This window comes from Loxodonta africana, chromosome 1 (genome assembly GCF_030014295.1).
Source record: "Loxodonta africana isolate mLoxAfr1 chromosome 1, mLoxAfr1.hap2, whole genome shotgun sequence".
Lineage (NCBI taxonomy): Eukaryota > Metazoa > Chordata > Mammalia > Proboscidea > Elephantidae > Loxodonta > Loxodonta africana.
In genome coordinates this window covers 228,516,776-228,533,141 of record NC_087342.1, presented here as the reverse complement: position 1 = coordinate 228,533,141, position 16,366 = coordinate 228,516,776, and the positions used below count along the sequence as shown (strand labels likewise).

The following is a 16,366-nucleotide window of genomic DNA, read 5'->3' as shown; positions in this document are numbered from 1 at the left end:
GCTTGGGCACAAACTGAGCCAGCGTGAATGCCACTCGGGCACAAACAGAGCCAGCGTGAATGCCACTCGGGCACAAACAGAGCCAGCATGAATGTCACTTGGGCAGTTCCTGCTTTTCCAGAGCTGGAGAAGTCAACTAAGGGGCTGCAAGTGGCTTCCAATTGTTGCATTCTCCCATATTTCTTAATGCAGTGTTCAGAGAAAGGTGTTTAACGCTGCCCCAACCTAAGTTTTTAAAAATAAGAGTTAGTATAATAGAGATTGTCCTTCACTTAACTCTCTTTGCAGTCACTATTCAATATACTTTTCTCTGTGTCTCTTTAATGCTGGGATTCGAAGAAAAAGTTTCTCTCAAAGTTTCACGTCAATTTTAGAGGTATTAGGTGGCGAATTGCTGAGACATGTTTAAAATTGACTGAAACATGCCTGAAATACAAGATTCAACAATATTTCAGTACAGCTGGAAATTATGAAGAAAAATATCTTCCACTGAACAAGTTTTAGTACCAGATGCACCAGCAACCCATCAATACTGGGCGCACTGTTACGTGGGAATCAAAATTGTGTAGACTGTTACATGGCAATCATAATAAATACAATGAATTACGATAATTTCCAGCTTCAGTAACGCATGCACAAGTGAGTGAAAACGGTACGGCTGTATTGCGAATAAACATACCATTGAGGCAGTAAACTGGGCTTGATATGATTCCACATAACACCATGAAGTTCTCTTTCCTCTGGGAAAATTCCCGTCACGGGACTCCATTCCCGTGCCACAATCTTCAAGAAGGGACGCAAAGCCCCTATCACTGTTACCGGTTCTGCCTCCTTCCAATCATACAACATACACAACATACTTTAGCCTAACATTGTTTCCCCTGAGGCTGCCTTTGCTTCTATCCAGTCCTAACTTTCTTTTTTTTTTTTAAAGATGAGTTTAAATAGGGATTTTCATGGCGATTACCCAAGATCAAACCCACTGCCATTGAGTTGATTCCAGCTCGTAGCAACCCCATAGGGTTTCCCAGGCTGTAAACCCACCGCCATTGAGTTGATTCCAGCTCATAGCGACCACATAGGGTTTCCTAAGCTGTAAACCTCTATGGAAACAGACAGCCACATCCTTCTCTGTGGAGCCACTGATGGTTTCAAACTGCTGACCTTTCATTTAGCAGCCGAGCACCTTAACCACTGTACCACCAGGGCTCCTTCACAGGGAATAAGGCACAGGTAAAACTGATTTCTCATTAAAAGAATGCTTGGTCTGATGGGAAAATGACCAATAAGGTCTGAACAGGTAAACTCAAGGTGCAAAGTAACATGTTATCTTTCCCGTTTGGCTGTCTCTAACCTTCTGACCTTTTTAAAAATATTATTTTGAGAGAAATGCAAACTATCGTTTACGTTAATGTTACATGTTCTCTTTCCCATCTTCATTACCAAGAGAGCTGGCTGATATGCAAATAGTATTTGTGAGACATAAATACTACCAAAGTTCCCTCCCTGGCACATTTATCAAAACAGTAAATCTGTGAAATTTCTAATGAAAACAAAACAAAAAGTACCCAGACTATAAAAACTCACAATCACTAACTAGAACAAGCAAAATACATACCTAGGTTAGACGAATAATTTAAAAGCATATTCCACTATATTCCTGATGTATTAATTAAATTGATACCAAAAGGTATGAAAAGCATTTATGTTTTAATAAATGATAATAAAAGCCAAATTACAGCCAACTATTTAATCACCTTTTTTTTTTTTAATTCTAGGATACAAGTACTTAAAAAAATCACAACAACGAAATCCATTCAGGGGCTTTTTCTGAACACCTGACGCCATGGTCTTTTCCGTCATGCCCCTCAGAGATTCTCCTGTCTACTGAGTTACAAATGAGGCTGAACGCTGACAGTCTGTTTCACGTTTGGTGCTGATCATCCCTAAGTGGTCAGTCAGTATTTTCACTTCTGGGTGAGAGAAAAAGCGTTCTGGTCCATGAGCTCACCCACTCGCTCCTGGAGGACGCTGACCAGCTCTGCTATCACGAAGACGTGCGTGTCATCGATGTCTTGGATGATGAATTTCTTCCCTAGGGCATTGGACTCATCCAAGTACAGGAGAAACTGCTTCATGGCTGGGTCACTGTGGAGACAACAGCTGACTGTAAGACACCTCACTGCCAAACCATACCCCAGAGACTGCAATTTGCTACTGAGTGTGAGCACATCGAATTTTGAGGATAATTAAAAAAGGTCTAAACTGTTATTCAATCCCTCACCCTCTCTCTGCCTCAAGTGTTAACAATTATAGACACGGCTTCATCTTAGAACTGTGAGTGAAAGTTTAAGGAGAAAGAGGCCAATGATAAGGGGAAAAAAAAATTTTAACTGGCAAGTAAAAAACTACTGTTAAAAGTTTAGTTAATAGAGCCCAGAGTCACAGCCTCCCTAACTGCTTTTAAAAATGACTTTCCTTACTTGTCCATGACCATCACATTTAAGAAACCAACAGCTGTCACATACCTTGTCAGTGACAAATGACAGTAACTTACAAAACCTGTTAAGTAGTCACTTTGATAATGCAGGCTATACAGCAAGAGTCAGATCTGGATTCAACCTTGAACACGGTCCTTAATCTCCTAAACCTCTATTCTCAGCTACAGAAGTGCACCTGCATAACACAATTGTTATGGGAATGAGAGGAGACAGACGCCAAGGACAGTGTCTGGCTGGCAGTAGGTACTGGAGTATCTTTCCTTGCACAAAGTTCTGACCTTCATTAGTTTGAACTACTATTTGGAATTTTTGAAGGAAATCCTAACAACCACTCTGAGAATACCAAGCTCAAAGAGGAGAGCCAAATTCAATTCTACTTACTTGTGGCTTTTCGTCTGGAATGAATAGGGTTGTTATAAGGAATCAAAACCCACTGCCAGTGAGTCGATTCCCACTCATAGTGACCCTACAGGACAGAGTAGAACTGCCCCATAGGGTTTCCAAGGCAGTAAATCTTTACGGAAGCAGACTGCCGTATCTTTCTCCCAAGGAGCGTGCTGACATTTCGGTTAGCAGCAGGATGCTTTAAACGCTGTGTTATAAGGAAAGAGATACAATTTCTTGGTGGACAGCACACATTTACAAAAACATGTCTTTTATAAAAACCCTGAATCACAATGAAGGACACACTTTTTATCTAATACGCAATAATATGTTTAGCAAAAGATGAACATAAAATGTCAAGTTGCATACAGTTCTTTAAATTCCTAGAAAAAACAGAGTCTTTTGCTTTCTTGGGGAATGTCAACATCAATTACAAAGATATCAATTTAATCCAAAAGAGGTCAGTATAACTTACAGAAAACAATAAAAGTTTTACTTCTTTCAAATTCAAACATACAGGTATAATCGAAGCTAAGGAAGAACTGCAAATTAAGGCTCTCTAAAGGATTTCTTTCATTCCCTAGATGAGTCTGATTCATGACATTTGAGCTATTAAATAAAGTCAATCCTACCTAAACAAAATTATTTTCTTAACTAGTTTCAACACACTCCCATTAAAATGGTTTTATTACCAATTTACTATCTTGTGTAGACGTAAATAAATGAACAGGTCTGCCCAGGTCAGAATTACCACAGATTCTAAACTGAGTTTCTAGTATGTTATCTTACACTTAAGGAGCGGAGCCCTGGTGGCGCAATGGTTAAGCACTCAGCTGCTAACCGAAAGTTGGTGGTTCCCACCCAGTGTCTCTGTAGGAGAAAGACCTGCTCCTGCGAAGATTAGAGCCAAGAAAACGCTATGGAGCAGTTCTATTCTGTACCACGTGAGGTCGCTATAAGCTGAAATTAACTTGACAGCACCTAACAACATCTTACACTTGTTGTTGTTGTTAGGTGCCGTCGAGTCGGTTCTGACTCATAGCGACCCTGTGCACAACAGAACGAAACACTGCCCGGTCCTGCGCCAGTTCAGGAAAATTCGGTTAAATTTTACAGCTGCAGTATTAGAATGGCCATACAAACGTGCAAAGTTCATTTGTTTGGCAGTAGTCAACTTGCTATTTTACGTTTTATTCTCATTCAGTAAATCCTTACTGAGACCCTCTCTTGTGCCAGCCACTGTTCTGGTCCTAGGGATTCAGCAGTGAACAAAACACTCACTGAGACCACGCACATTGAGGAATCCCACTGAAGTAAACAACGCATCGATTATTGACAAAAAGCACCTGGAGAAACAAACGGAATTAAAAAGGGCAATTCTGGAAGGAACTGGGGCTTAAGAAACAGGCTTAACATGGTACTTCCAGATTGTATTCCAGAAATGAAAACGAGACGGCCCGCAGGGCAGGGAAACCAAAGCTTCAGCTTTTCTAAAATGATTCAGGTTTTCTACTCAGACTCTTAAAGGCCAGCTGTTTCCCTCAACTTCTTCCTTGTCTACACAAATAAGAAAGGAGCCCTGGTGGCGCAATGGTTAAGTGCCTGGCTGCTAACTGACTGGTCAGTGGTTGGAACCCACCAACAGCTCTGCGGAAGAAAAGACCTGGCAACCCGCTTCTGTAAAGATTACAGCCTAGGAAACCCTACAGGGCAGTTCTCCTCCATTGTGACCGTTCTATTAAGTCACAATGAGTTAGAATCAACATGAGAGCAGTGGATATACAAAGAAGAGGCGCCATGAGGGTAGGGTGTGGAATTAAAGGGGAGCCACTTAAGGGTAGAAAGGTGTGACAGCTGGGGTGGAGTGCTCCAGCACAAAGTGCTGCTTGCTGTCCCTGCCGTACAAGCGAGGACGCCTTTCTCACTGGGTGGCCTCTGCAGCACTTTACCGTTTGTCCTTGACCGCCTCAGGCCCCGTAAGAACTTCACTATTTTCTGTAAAAATCACACGCTCAGAGGTTTCTCAGGAGGATACACTGTACACAAAAGGTGAACAAATACTGCTGTAAAAAAAATTAGCATAGCTCGTTTTTATAAAAATACCTTGAGGAGGGAAGGTGTGGTTGGCAAATAAACTGAGAAGGCCTGCATTATTTTCAGAAAAATATGGTATTTGTTTATGGCCTGCTCCTAAGAGGTGTTAGAGGCAGCAAGGGTTAATGGCTAGTAAGACGTAATATGTCTAGAAATTTTCTAAATTGAATAAATTTACACCACGTCAATGAGGTAAAAGCTAAACAACTGAAACCAAGAAACAGCATGGTACTCACACAGGGGGCTGAGGCACCCTGACCGCGCTTTCACATTCTTGCTGTTTGCTATTTTAGCTACTACTCATAACACGTGTATTACATATTCATATTATCCCTTACATAGCCTTTGATCAATAATCTTGGCTTAGACAGTAGTAAACTAATCTTTCTGAAAATAATTAGCCAACAGACGTAAACACTTAAAAGGTTCAAGTATTTCTCCATAAATTCTGCATGTCCTGGAAATAGGATGTTTTAGAAAACTTGTTATTGAATGTGAAAGGGTTTTGCTCACTTAAGTTTATTTCCCACTTATGTTTTCCCAGTGTTTTTTTGAATTTGGGTCTTGTCCAGCCTGAGATATGGTCCCTAGATTAGGGTCCAGCATATTTTAAGTGCCCCATCAGTATTTGCTACATGAATGTGGTCTGAAGAAGAGGAGAAAAGGCCACCACAGGAGACATTCAGTTAACCAGAATCATACCTCCCAATTTCCCAACATGACAGATTCCACGTTTTACCATTACAAAGACACAAGACTCCACAGTGTACTGGACTCAGAAAAACTAGTCCCAAACCCCAGCTCAGCAAAATCAAAATATGTGTGGTATATAAACATTTCCATGCCTTAAGCTGTACACTAGTAAAATGGAGACTGTACCACTTATGTTACAGGGTGCTGGATTACAGAATGTATGCAAAACACCTTGCCTATGGTAGGCACTCAAATACCAAAACAAAACCTCATTGCTTTGGAGTTGATTCCAACTCACAGCGACTATGATGGTTAAGATTGTGTGTCCACTTGGCTGGGCCATGATTCTCAGTGTTTATATGTGATCACTCCCATGATTGAGTCTGCTGTGAGTAGCCAATCAGTTGACGGGGAGTTTCCTTGGGGGTGTGGCCTGCATCCAAATACAAGCAGACATTCTGGCTTTTTTGCTCACTCTGGATCCTGTGCTGCCTCCTGTTCCTCTGACCTCTGGCTCATGGGACTTGAGCTACCAGCTTATCTGCCAATCTTGGAATTCACAGATCTTCACAGCCTGAGAGCAGGAGCCCTGCTCTCTGACCTGCCAATCTTGAGTTCACCAGCCCCTGTGGCTACATGAATTGAGAGAAGCCTCTATCCCGATACACGGACTTGGGACAGTTCAGCCTCTACAATCGTGTGAGCAGTTCCCTTGATATAAATCTCTCTATATATATTCATATGCTTTACTGGTGTCTTAGGTATCTAGTGCTGCTGTAACAGGAATACCACAAGTGGATAGCTTTAACAAAGAGAAATTTATTCTCTCGCAGTCCAGAGGGTTACAAGTCCGAATTCAGGGTGCCGGCTCCAGGGGAAGGCTTTATTTCTGTCGGCTCTGGAGGAAGGTCCTTGTCATCAGTCTTCCCTTGGTCTGGGAGCATCTCAGCACAGGAACCTTAGGTCCAAAGGACTCGGTCTGCTCCCAGCGCTGTTTTCTTGGTGGTATGAGGTCCCATGTCTCTGCTCGCTTCTGTCTTCTTTATCTCAAAAGAGATTGGCTTAAGACGCTACCTGATCTTGTAGGCCTCATCACTCTAACTGCTGCTAATCCATCTTATTACATCATGGTGACAGGATGTACAACATATAGGGAAATCACATCAGAAGATAAAATGGCAGACAATCATACAGTCATACAAGGGAATCGTGACCTAGCCAAGCTGACAGATATTTTGGGGACCACAATTCAATCCATGACAACTGGTTTAGCTTCTCTAGAGAACCCAACCTAAGACAGCGACCCTGTAGGACAGAGAACTGCCCCATAGGGTTTCCAAGGAGCAGCTGTTGGATTTGAACTACCGACCTTTTGGTTAGCAGTCGAGCTCTTAACCACTGCACCACCAGGGCTATTTGGGTATGTGGGAGGGTGTAGGCAGAGAGGTCCAAATTATAAACAACTCTCTTCCTATTATATAATTTATCATTTCTGTTACAAAAATATTAAGGAGCCCTATTATTCTAAGACTATATATGCTTACATTCTTTAAAAAAAAAAGGGGGGGTGTACAACATTACACTTAGTTTTGTATTAGAGGCAGTATATGTAAGGTTTAGGAGCTTGAGTTTTGGAGCCAGTATACTACGATATAAAATCCCAGCTTACTTAGTAGCTGTGTGACCCTGAGCAAGTTGATTAATCTCTCTGTGCCTCAATTTCTGCACCGTAAAATGGTAATACCTAGCTCACAGGGCTGTTGTGAGAACTGAATGAATGAACACTACTAAGTGCTCAGTACAGTGCTTGTCACATGGAAAACATCGATGTCAGCTAGTAACAGCATTCAGCTTTATTCATTAACGCTGTATTGTCAATATTGTTGATTCATATCGTTTAAACTGTTATCACAGGACAGCGCAGAACTGCCCCACAGCGTTTCCAAGGAGCACCTGGTGGATTCAAGCCGCCAACTTTTTGGTTAGCAGACGTAGCTCTTAACCACTATACCACCAGGGTTTCCTCAGCTATTTTAATAGCTACATTATTTATTATAAAAGTATGCCACAATCAACATTTTGCTTTATCAGAACATTCAACTAGACACATTTTCATTAGCAATCCCAATCACTTCCTTAGGACAACCTTCTAGAAATGCAATCACTGTGTTAAAGGATACGAAAGCTCTCAAAACCTATTGCAAACTGCTTTCTAGATCAGCTGGTGCTTAAGAACGCACTTCCGTCCCGACTGTGTAAACTCCAGGTCCTCGGCTTGGTGGGTGCTTGCTTTTTCAAAGCTATGCCTGGGAAGCAACAGCTACTTCATTTAAAAGCTATTCTGATGTAACCTGCCAAAAAGGAGGCCTAGTGTACAAACCTGTTTTGTCCTGAAGTTGGGATCCAATTTATCAAGAACCCATCCTCAGCCCTTCTGAGTCTCACTTATGTCACAATGATCACAGGAGAGGCTTTAAAGGGACATTAAGAACCTGGGCTTCAGGCCGAGATCGCAGATCTGGACTCAGTCCTGTTAACTGAATTCATTCAGTCAACACACACACTAGGCACCTCCTGGGTATTCCTCGGGCACTGTTTTGGGTAATGGAAACTTCAGTGCACGTGGCCCTACTAAGCAAAGGCTGACAAAAGATTTATAAACAGAACAGAACAACAATTAGATTGGTTTTGCCTTAGTTTGTACTTGCTTCTCATACCATATGTAACACAGGTTTAGAAGCCAAACTCGGTGTTTCTTCCTCTCAGGGGGAGGCTGGTCTGATGCCCTGATTTCTGGGGGCTCTGCTGCTGTGCTGTAAAGCAGCCGGAACGTGCACCTCACCTCTGCAGCAAATGTTCCTGCGGAGCAGCTGCCAAGCCACCTGTGCTAACCGTCACGCCAGGGGCCTGCTCTGGCACCTGGAATTGGACGCAGACATATGTTGGCATGTGTCGTCTGCTTCAGTAACTGCTGTGGTTGGCTGGGTTTGGGTAAAGGCTTGGCGTGAGCCTGGCAGAAGATAGTGACGGATCCCAACAAAGAAGAAGTTCTCACCAACTTAATTTTGACATAAAAATACAAATTTATAAACCTAAAATTTTTTATTTACCCTTAGATTTTGGGTTTTGATAAGCCTTCGGAGGAAACAATCTTATTATATCAAGGACTGTGATTTTCCAATTTGTTCTTAGCTGGGCTAAGTGGCCACCATTATACTCTGATTTATATGCTTCGTTACTGTAGACTCAGAATCAGTGATGAGGAACGGACCAGCACGGAGCTTAAATACAGCAACAAGGTAAGCTGATCTAACACCGGAGAAAGCCGTCCTTCTTGAACTGGGCCACAGAGGTGGGAGACGTACAGAGCTGGCTGCCCCGCCTATCCGGAACAGCACTGGAACAGGTATGCAGGATACCACAGGTTACCCTGTGCGACCACGTGACTGGAACACGCAGAATCACCAGAATAGTGGAAGCAGTTTCAGGAGCTCCTCAAATGGTCTGGCTGTAAACTCCAAACCTATCAAATTCTGCACTCTAATACCCCGCACAGGCTTCCCGCAATCTATGGGTATTATAAGGTAATAAACAGACCTATGCTGGGGCTGTATTGTTAACAATCTTCCCATCAAATACCGACATCAGATACCCAGAGGAGGCAGAATGAAAACTTTTCCAGTTATAACCCAGCATCGACTGCACCTGCTCATGAAGTAGCCACCGGCTGCGGCATGTCCCTTATCAATCTGTTATTTTGGGCCTGGAGTCTTTCTGGAAGATTTGAACCTTTGGGAAGACAGTTGCGTGGGCTACACTTTAAAATTCACCTCAAAGGGAAAAGTTAAATAGTTTTGCAACAATAGTACATATCTGCAAAATAAAATCTAAGTAGTCCTGGCGCAAAACAGTTCTCCATGGGGGAATTATCAACTCAAGCTGACGAATTCACGGCGCTTTTCCAGCTTTAAATGTATCTTAACAAGGTCCTTGTGTGCACAGTTCTGATCCAGTAGATGTGGGGTGAGGTCTGCGATTCTGCATTTCTAACAAGCCCCCAGATGCTGCTGGTCTGGGACCATGCAGATTAGTAAGGTTGTAGAGATAGAGGGCCAAGAGATCCCAGGCAGAATTCAGAGGCTCAATAACAGGGCAGCAAGCTTGGGGCAGAAATCTCACCCAACACACCTCAGTTTCTCTTACAGAGCCATGCTTTGTCTTTAAATTCTTTCAAGACCCAGTTATATTCTCCTTGGAATTTTTTGTTGATCTTACGTGTTTCACTAATGAAGGCATGCTGATTAAAGGACCAATTCAGAATTTTTGTTATGAGTTATGGATTCTGATGCCCATTATCTGGGATCACGTGTCCCAGCAGAGGCTGGATGACGTAAATCCTGCTGATACGTGTCAATGGTAAATTCGGTTTTTAAATTTTTTTCATTTCACTTCTTGACAATTCACGAAACATGAAGCCATCTGGCGATGACTGCACATACGTTTTATTCTTGTCTCCTTCTTCTTAGCCTTATTATTTTCCACGAAACTTTTTCAAAGCATGCTACAGTACATTCTTCCTTACTGCAGAAGCAGTACTTGCAGCCCAAATAAATAAAGTCAAAGAATTTTTTATCTCAGGAAAATTTACCACAAAGCATTCTTCACTACTGCAAAGCAACACTTAGAGGCAAAATAATAACTAAAGGAATTTGAGTCTCAGGAAAACTACCACCACTGCTATGTATTCTTCACTACAACAACAGCAGCACTAACAGCTAAGAAGTGGAAACAGCTGCCCTGGAATCCTGCAGAACGGCTCACAGTGGCACAGTCCACCTGCAATGTCTGGGCCCTAAGATTGAATGCAGGGTAGGAATAACTAATAGGAGTTCCAATCTCTTGAAAAAGTACAACCTCAATGCATTATTCCTTATTTAAAAGGCATTATTTACTCTTCAGAAACTAGAAACAAAGGGAGCCAGTAACACCTGGAAACAATGACTGGCATAAAAGATAAAATGGTCACTATGACTGGTTACTATGACAATGAAAATGGTCACTATGACTGAAAGAAGACTGGCAATAGCTTATTCTCATGCTGAATACATTCTCACGAGAACATGGTAACTGGGAAACATAGTAAGGAGACTTATCTCACACAAATAAAGGCATATCTGTCAAAAGTTTAGAAAATTCACCTATTCGAGAGGCATGGCCTAAGACAATGCTCAATCTACACAAAAATGAGGCTCCAACTCAGAAATCTGAGTTTCACAAATTCCAGAAGGCTCCCACACTGATGCTCAAAAAAAACCCAAACCCACTGCCGTCAAGTTGATTCCGACTCACAGTGACCCTACAGGACAGAGTAGAACTGCACCGTGGAGCTTCCAAGGAGCGCCTGGCAGATTTGATCTGCCGACCTGTTGGTTAGCAGCTGTAGCACTTAACCACTATGCCACCAGGGTTTCCCACATTGATGCTAGACGCGTTAAAATTGGGCTACCCCCTTTCGTAAGAACTCCAGAGGCATAAAAAGTGGGTGGGATAACGTGTGTCCCAGAGGTCTTGAAAGGGTTTAAGGCTAAACCAAGTCTACCTACCACTGGGATTTTAATGTCTCCCCAGAGTTTTGCTCTTTAAGATGCGATCCAGCCATTTTTTTTCCTAAATTAAAATATAGGTTTAATGCATTCCCAAGGATTCTTTTGGAAATAAATTAAAATTTTACTTGTGTGTGATACATCCTAGTTTGGTGAGTAATGTCTGGGGTCTTAAAAGCTTGTGAGCTGTGATTTAAGATACAACTATTGGTCTCTACTTGTACGGAGCAAAGGAGAATGAAGGAGATCGAAGGCTCAAAGAAGAAACCAGTTCATGGGACTAAGAGCCTACATGAATCATAGCCTCTTCTAACATGAGACCAGAAGAACTAGATGCTGCCTGGCTACCACTACCAACAGCTATGACCAGGAATGCAATACAAGGTCCTGGATAGAACGGAAGAAAAATGTAGAATAAAGCTCAAATTCCTAAAAAAGGCCAGACCTACTGGACCGATAGAGACTAGAGGAACCCCTAAGACTATCACCCTAAAATACCCATTGAACTTGGAATTGAAGCTATTTCTGCAGGTCACCTTTCAGCCAAATAAGAGAATGGCTTATAATATAAACAGTATCACCTGTGATAATTCGCTCCCTAAAACAATTAACTATATGAGACCAAACAGTCAACGTTTACCCAAGGAGACAAGGAGGGGAAGGGAAGCTAGATCAATGGGAACAGAACAGAATGGAAATAATGAGACTGCTGACCCATTGTAAACATTGTAACCAATGGCACAGAACAATTTGTATGAAAATGTTACAAAACCCATTGCTGTCTAGTCCCTTCAGACTGGTAGCAACCCTACAGGACAGAGCTGAACTGCCTACAAGGGTTCCCAAGGAGTGGCTGGTAGATTCAACTGCCCACCTTTTGGTTAGCTGCCCAGCTCTTAACCACTGCGCCATCAGGGGAGAGCCTAATTTGTTGTCTAAATTTTCACGTAAAGCACAATATTATTTTAAAAAACAAAACAAAGTAAAAGACAACCTAGTGGATCAGTTTTACTGACACACATGGGGTCACCGTGAGTCAAAATGACTCAACAGCAATGGCACCTGCAATTGTATTAGGGGCTGTGATGGTTAATTTTATGTGCCAATTTGGCTAGGCTATGGTTCTCAGTGAGTTCCCAGTGGTTTGGCCAAACGCTAGTCTATATTATAATCTAATCACTTTCCATGATGTATGTTCAAAAAAACTCGTTGCCATTGAGTTGTTTCCAACTCATAGCTACCCTACAGGCCAAAGTACAACTGCCCCATAGGGTTTTCAAGGAGTGACATCTTGGTAAGCAGCCGAGCTCTTAACCACTGCGCCACCAGGGCTCCAAATGCATGTTAACGTCACTCAATCAGTTGAAAAGGGAGTTTCCTTAGGGCATGTTCTGCCTCCAGACTAAATATTTTGGCAGAATTCTCTCTTCTCATTGCACTTTTCTTACCTGTCCTAGGGATCTTGGGATTCAAGACTATAGGAGTCTGCAGCCTGCAGCCTGACCCACCAAGTTTTTACTCCGCTACGATAAAAAACAATGATGAATTTGCCAAGCATCTCACAACGCAAATGTATCCGGAGGGTGTAACAAGGCCCTGCAAACCTCCCAGTGTGCCTGTGTGGGGAAAACTCCCAGTGGGCCTGAGCGGTAGCCATCTTACTACCTAATCACATAAAAGCCCTGCCTCCCCACTGTTTGGGGAGTCAGATCTGAGGCCCTTCCTCCCAGCTCCTTGCAAATAAAGTTACTTTCTTTTTCTCAAAGGCCAGTGTCCAGATTATCGGCAGGTCTGAGCATGTGAGAAAGGATCCAGCTTCCCAGGTTCCACAATAAGGGCATTATGTTGAATGAAATAAGTTAATCACTAAAGGACAAATATTGTATGAGACCACTACTATAAAAACTCTTGGAAAGGTTTACACACAAAAAAACAACAATGTTTGATGGTTATGAGAGAGGGGAGGGGTGAGGAGGGAAAAACGCTCAACAGATAATAGTTAAGTGGTAACTTTAGTGAAGGTAAAACAGTACACAATACTAGGGAAGCCAGCACAATTTGTCCAAGGCAAGGTTGTAGAAGCTCCACAGACACATCCAAACTCCCTGAGGGACCGAATTACTGAGCTGAGGGGACCATGGTATTGGGGAACACCTAGCTCAATTGGTATAAAAGTTTATAAAGAAAATGTTCTACATTCTACTTTGGTGAGTAGTGTCTGGGGTCTTAAAAGCTTGTGAGCAGCCATCTAAGATATTCCACTGGTCTTACCCAGTTGGAAGCAAGGAAGAATGAAGAAAACCAAAGACACAAGGGAAAGATTAGTTCAAAGGACTAAAGGACCACAATTACCACAGCCTCCACCAGACTGCGTCCAGCACAACCAGATGGTGCCCAGCTACCACCACTGACTGCTCTGACAGGGATCACAATACAGGGTCCTGGACAGAGCTGGAGAGAAATATGTAACAAAACTCTAAATCACAAAAAACAGACCAGACTTACAGCCCTGACACTGGAAAAACCCCAAGAATATAGTCCCCGGATACCCCTATAGCTCAGTAATGAAGTTGCTCCTGAGGTTCACTCTTCAGCCAAAGACTAGGCAGGACCATAAAACAAAATGAGACTAAACAGGCACACCAGCCCAGGGGCAAGGACGAGAAGACAGGAGTAGACAGGAAAGCTGGTAGCAGAGAACTGAAGGTTGAGAAGGGAAAGCGCAGGTACTTGTCGGGCTGGCAACCAATGTCACAAAACAGAATGTATGTTTTGTTTAATGAGAAACTACTTTGCTGTGTGAAACTTTAAAGTACAATTAAAAAAAAAATTTTATTGTGTTTTAGGTGAAAGTTTGCACGGCAAATTAGGTTCCCCTTTAACAATTTTTATACAAATTGCTCCGTGCCGTAAGTTACAATGTTTACAACGTATCTGCATTCTCATAATTTCCATTGTGTCTGTTCTGTTTCCATTGATCTAGCTTCCTTTCCACTCTTTGCCTTGTCACCTTTGCTTTTGGGTAAATGCTGACTATTTGGTCTCATATCGTTAATTGTTTAAGGAACCACATTACTCAGGGGTGATACTATTTATTTTATAAGCTAATGTATTACTTGGCTGAAAGACGACCCACAGTAAGATCTTCAATTCCATTTTCAAACAGTATCTTAGGGTAATAGTCTCGGGGGCTCCTCTAGTCTCCATCAGTTCAGTAAGTCTGCCCTTTTTTAGGAATCTGAGTTTTGTTCTACATTTTTCTTCCATTCTATTGGGATCTTCTATCGAGTCCCTGGTTAGAATACTAACCTACTGTTTTTAAACTTGCCAGCCCCCACAGTCCTGTAGTCAAATCCTTGAATGCCTCTACTTGTTGTAGTCAGTTGCTGTCGAGTTGATGCTGACTCATGAGTGCAGAGAACTGCTCCATAGGGTTTTTAAGGCTTTTGGAAGCAGATTGCCTGGTCTGTTTTCTGAGGTGCCCTCTGGGCGAGTCCAAACTGCCAATCTTGCCAATCTTTTGGCTAACAGTCGAGCGTTTTTGGCACCCAGAGACTCATCACATGTATGTGTATGTGTACATGTATGTACATACACACGTGTGTATATATATGTGTATGAATGAACCTGTATTATAAGTAAGATCTAAGATAGAGTGCTTTGAAAGACTTCAACCCTGACCATTATGGTTTCTAGTTTCTCCTCTGGGATGTGTGCAAAGGTCTTCAGAAGGCTTTTCCAGCTGGTCTTTTTTTTTCATGGGCTGCTCTTTGCAATGGGGAAGATTTAGGAATTTCCTAAACCCTTGCAGGCTCTAAAATTCTAGGCAACCTTTGATGGTTTCAGGAAAATATAAGCATTATTTCTCTGAAGAGTGTTAATCTATCAAACATGCTGCCTCTGATGAAAAACTGTTGGAAATAATCTCAATTTTATCAATTTAAGAGACACTGAAATCTGGCACTAAGAAGAAGCTTAGCAGCAAAATCGGTCCCACTTATTATATAGCTTAAGAAAACTGATGTTGAGGAAGCTAAAAGACTTGATTTTATCCAGATTTTAAAATTAAAACCAACCCCCCCAAAAGAAAAACACCGAATTAAAATTTACAAGAAAATCAAGATTGAATATGTACATTTAAAACTGGAAGTATCAAAGCTACTAACCATTCTATAAGCACTCCTTTCAAGACGTTGACCATCTTTTCCCAGTCAGAAGGCGCAGATGACCTCAGGAATGCTGAGAAAAGGGGCAAGGCAACATAAAATTCAAAGGCATCAACTTCAACATACTTCAGGAATCTGGTTCATTAAACATCTAAGTCTACGAAAGACACAGGGGCTGACATTAAGAAAACACACAGACATTCTCATCTTTTAACAAGAGTAAAATGAACCTATTTGGAATGTTAACCATGTGCAAATCTTACTTGCAGACAAATTTTACCCGCTGTCAATCCTAACAACAGCAGGCGGTACAAGCCACACCAGCGTGCCCAACGCGGGTTTAGAATATGTCCACTATTGAAAAGATTCCCTTTCCCGCCCAGCGACGTGATCAAAGTTAGCATCCTGGCAGGAAGGAATCACAGCACGGCAGTTCTGAAAGTGGCCTTTAAAATCATAGTGAGTCCAACCGTCTCATTTTACAGATGAGGAGACCGAGCAGAGAGATGAAGCCGTAGCTCCCGGCAAAAAAAAAAAAAAAAAAAAAAAGGAGGTACAGACCAGGTCTCAAGTCTTGCGCTCCCCCACCAAACCAGGGATGTGTGCTCCAGGGAAACCGCCCAGCCAGCTACGCCCCTCCGCGTCCGCACCTGCGCTTGGGGCAATGCCTCCTCCCGAGGAAATACACGACTTAACGCCTGAGGGGCCCCTCTGGCTTCCACGCACCCCACTTTCCCTCTCCGAGGCCCGCTACGCACCTCCGCCCACTGTCCCAGGTGCGCCTCGGCGTCGCCTACAGAGTGCGCCTGCGCAGCTACGTCGCGCGTCACGTCGCTCTTGTGGGCGGAGAGCGCCGGCGGGAGGCGGGGCCCGGGCCGGGGGGCGGGGCAGGCCGGGCCGGCGGGCGGGCCACGTGACGGTGCGG

General features: G+C 42.8%; 1 protein-coding gene across 1 annotated transcript; it reads right to left on the bottom strand.

The window, feature by feature from the left end:
• Positions 1-1,695: 1,695 nt before the first annotated feature.
• GTF2H5 (general transcription factor IIH subunit 5) lies at positions 1,696-16,251 on the bottom strand. The gene is made up of 3 exons (XM_010598839.3): positions 16,200-16,251; positions 15,442-15,514; positions 1,696-2,148 (listed from the first exon to the last, which is right to left on the bottom strand). Exons 2-3 carry the CDS (start codon positions 15,474-15,476, stop codon positions 1,968-1,970), a joined length of 216 nt encoding a protein of 71 aa, XP_010597141.1. The 5' UTR covers positions 15,477-15,514; positions 16,200-16,251; the 3' UTR covers positions 1,696-1,967.
• Between the last annotated feature and the right edge of the window lie 115 nt (positions 16,252-16,366).

Coding starts and splice junctions, on each gene's coding strand:
- GTF2H5 (XM_010598839.3), bottom strand. CDS start 15,476: ATGGTCAACGTCTTGAAAGGAGTGCTTATAGAATG. Junction 2,149..15,441: donor AAAGGAGTGCTTATAGAATG/GTTAGTAGCTTT, acceptor TTGTCTCCACAG/TGACCCAGCCATGAAGCAGT.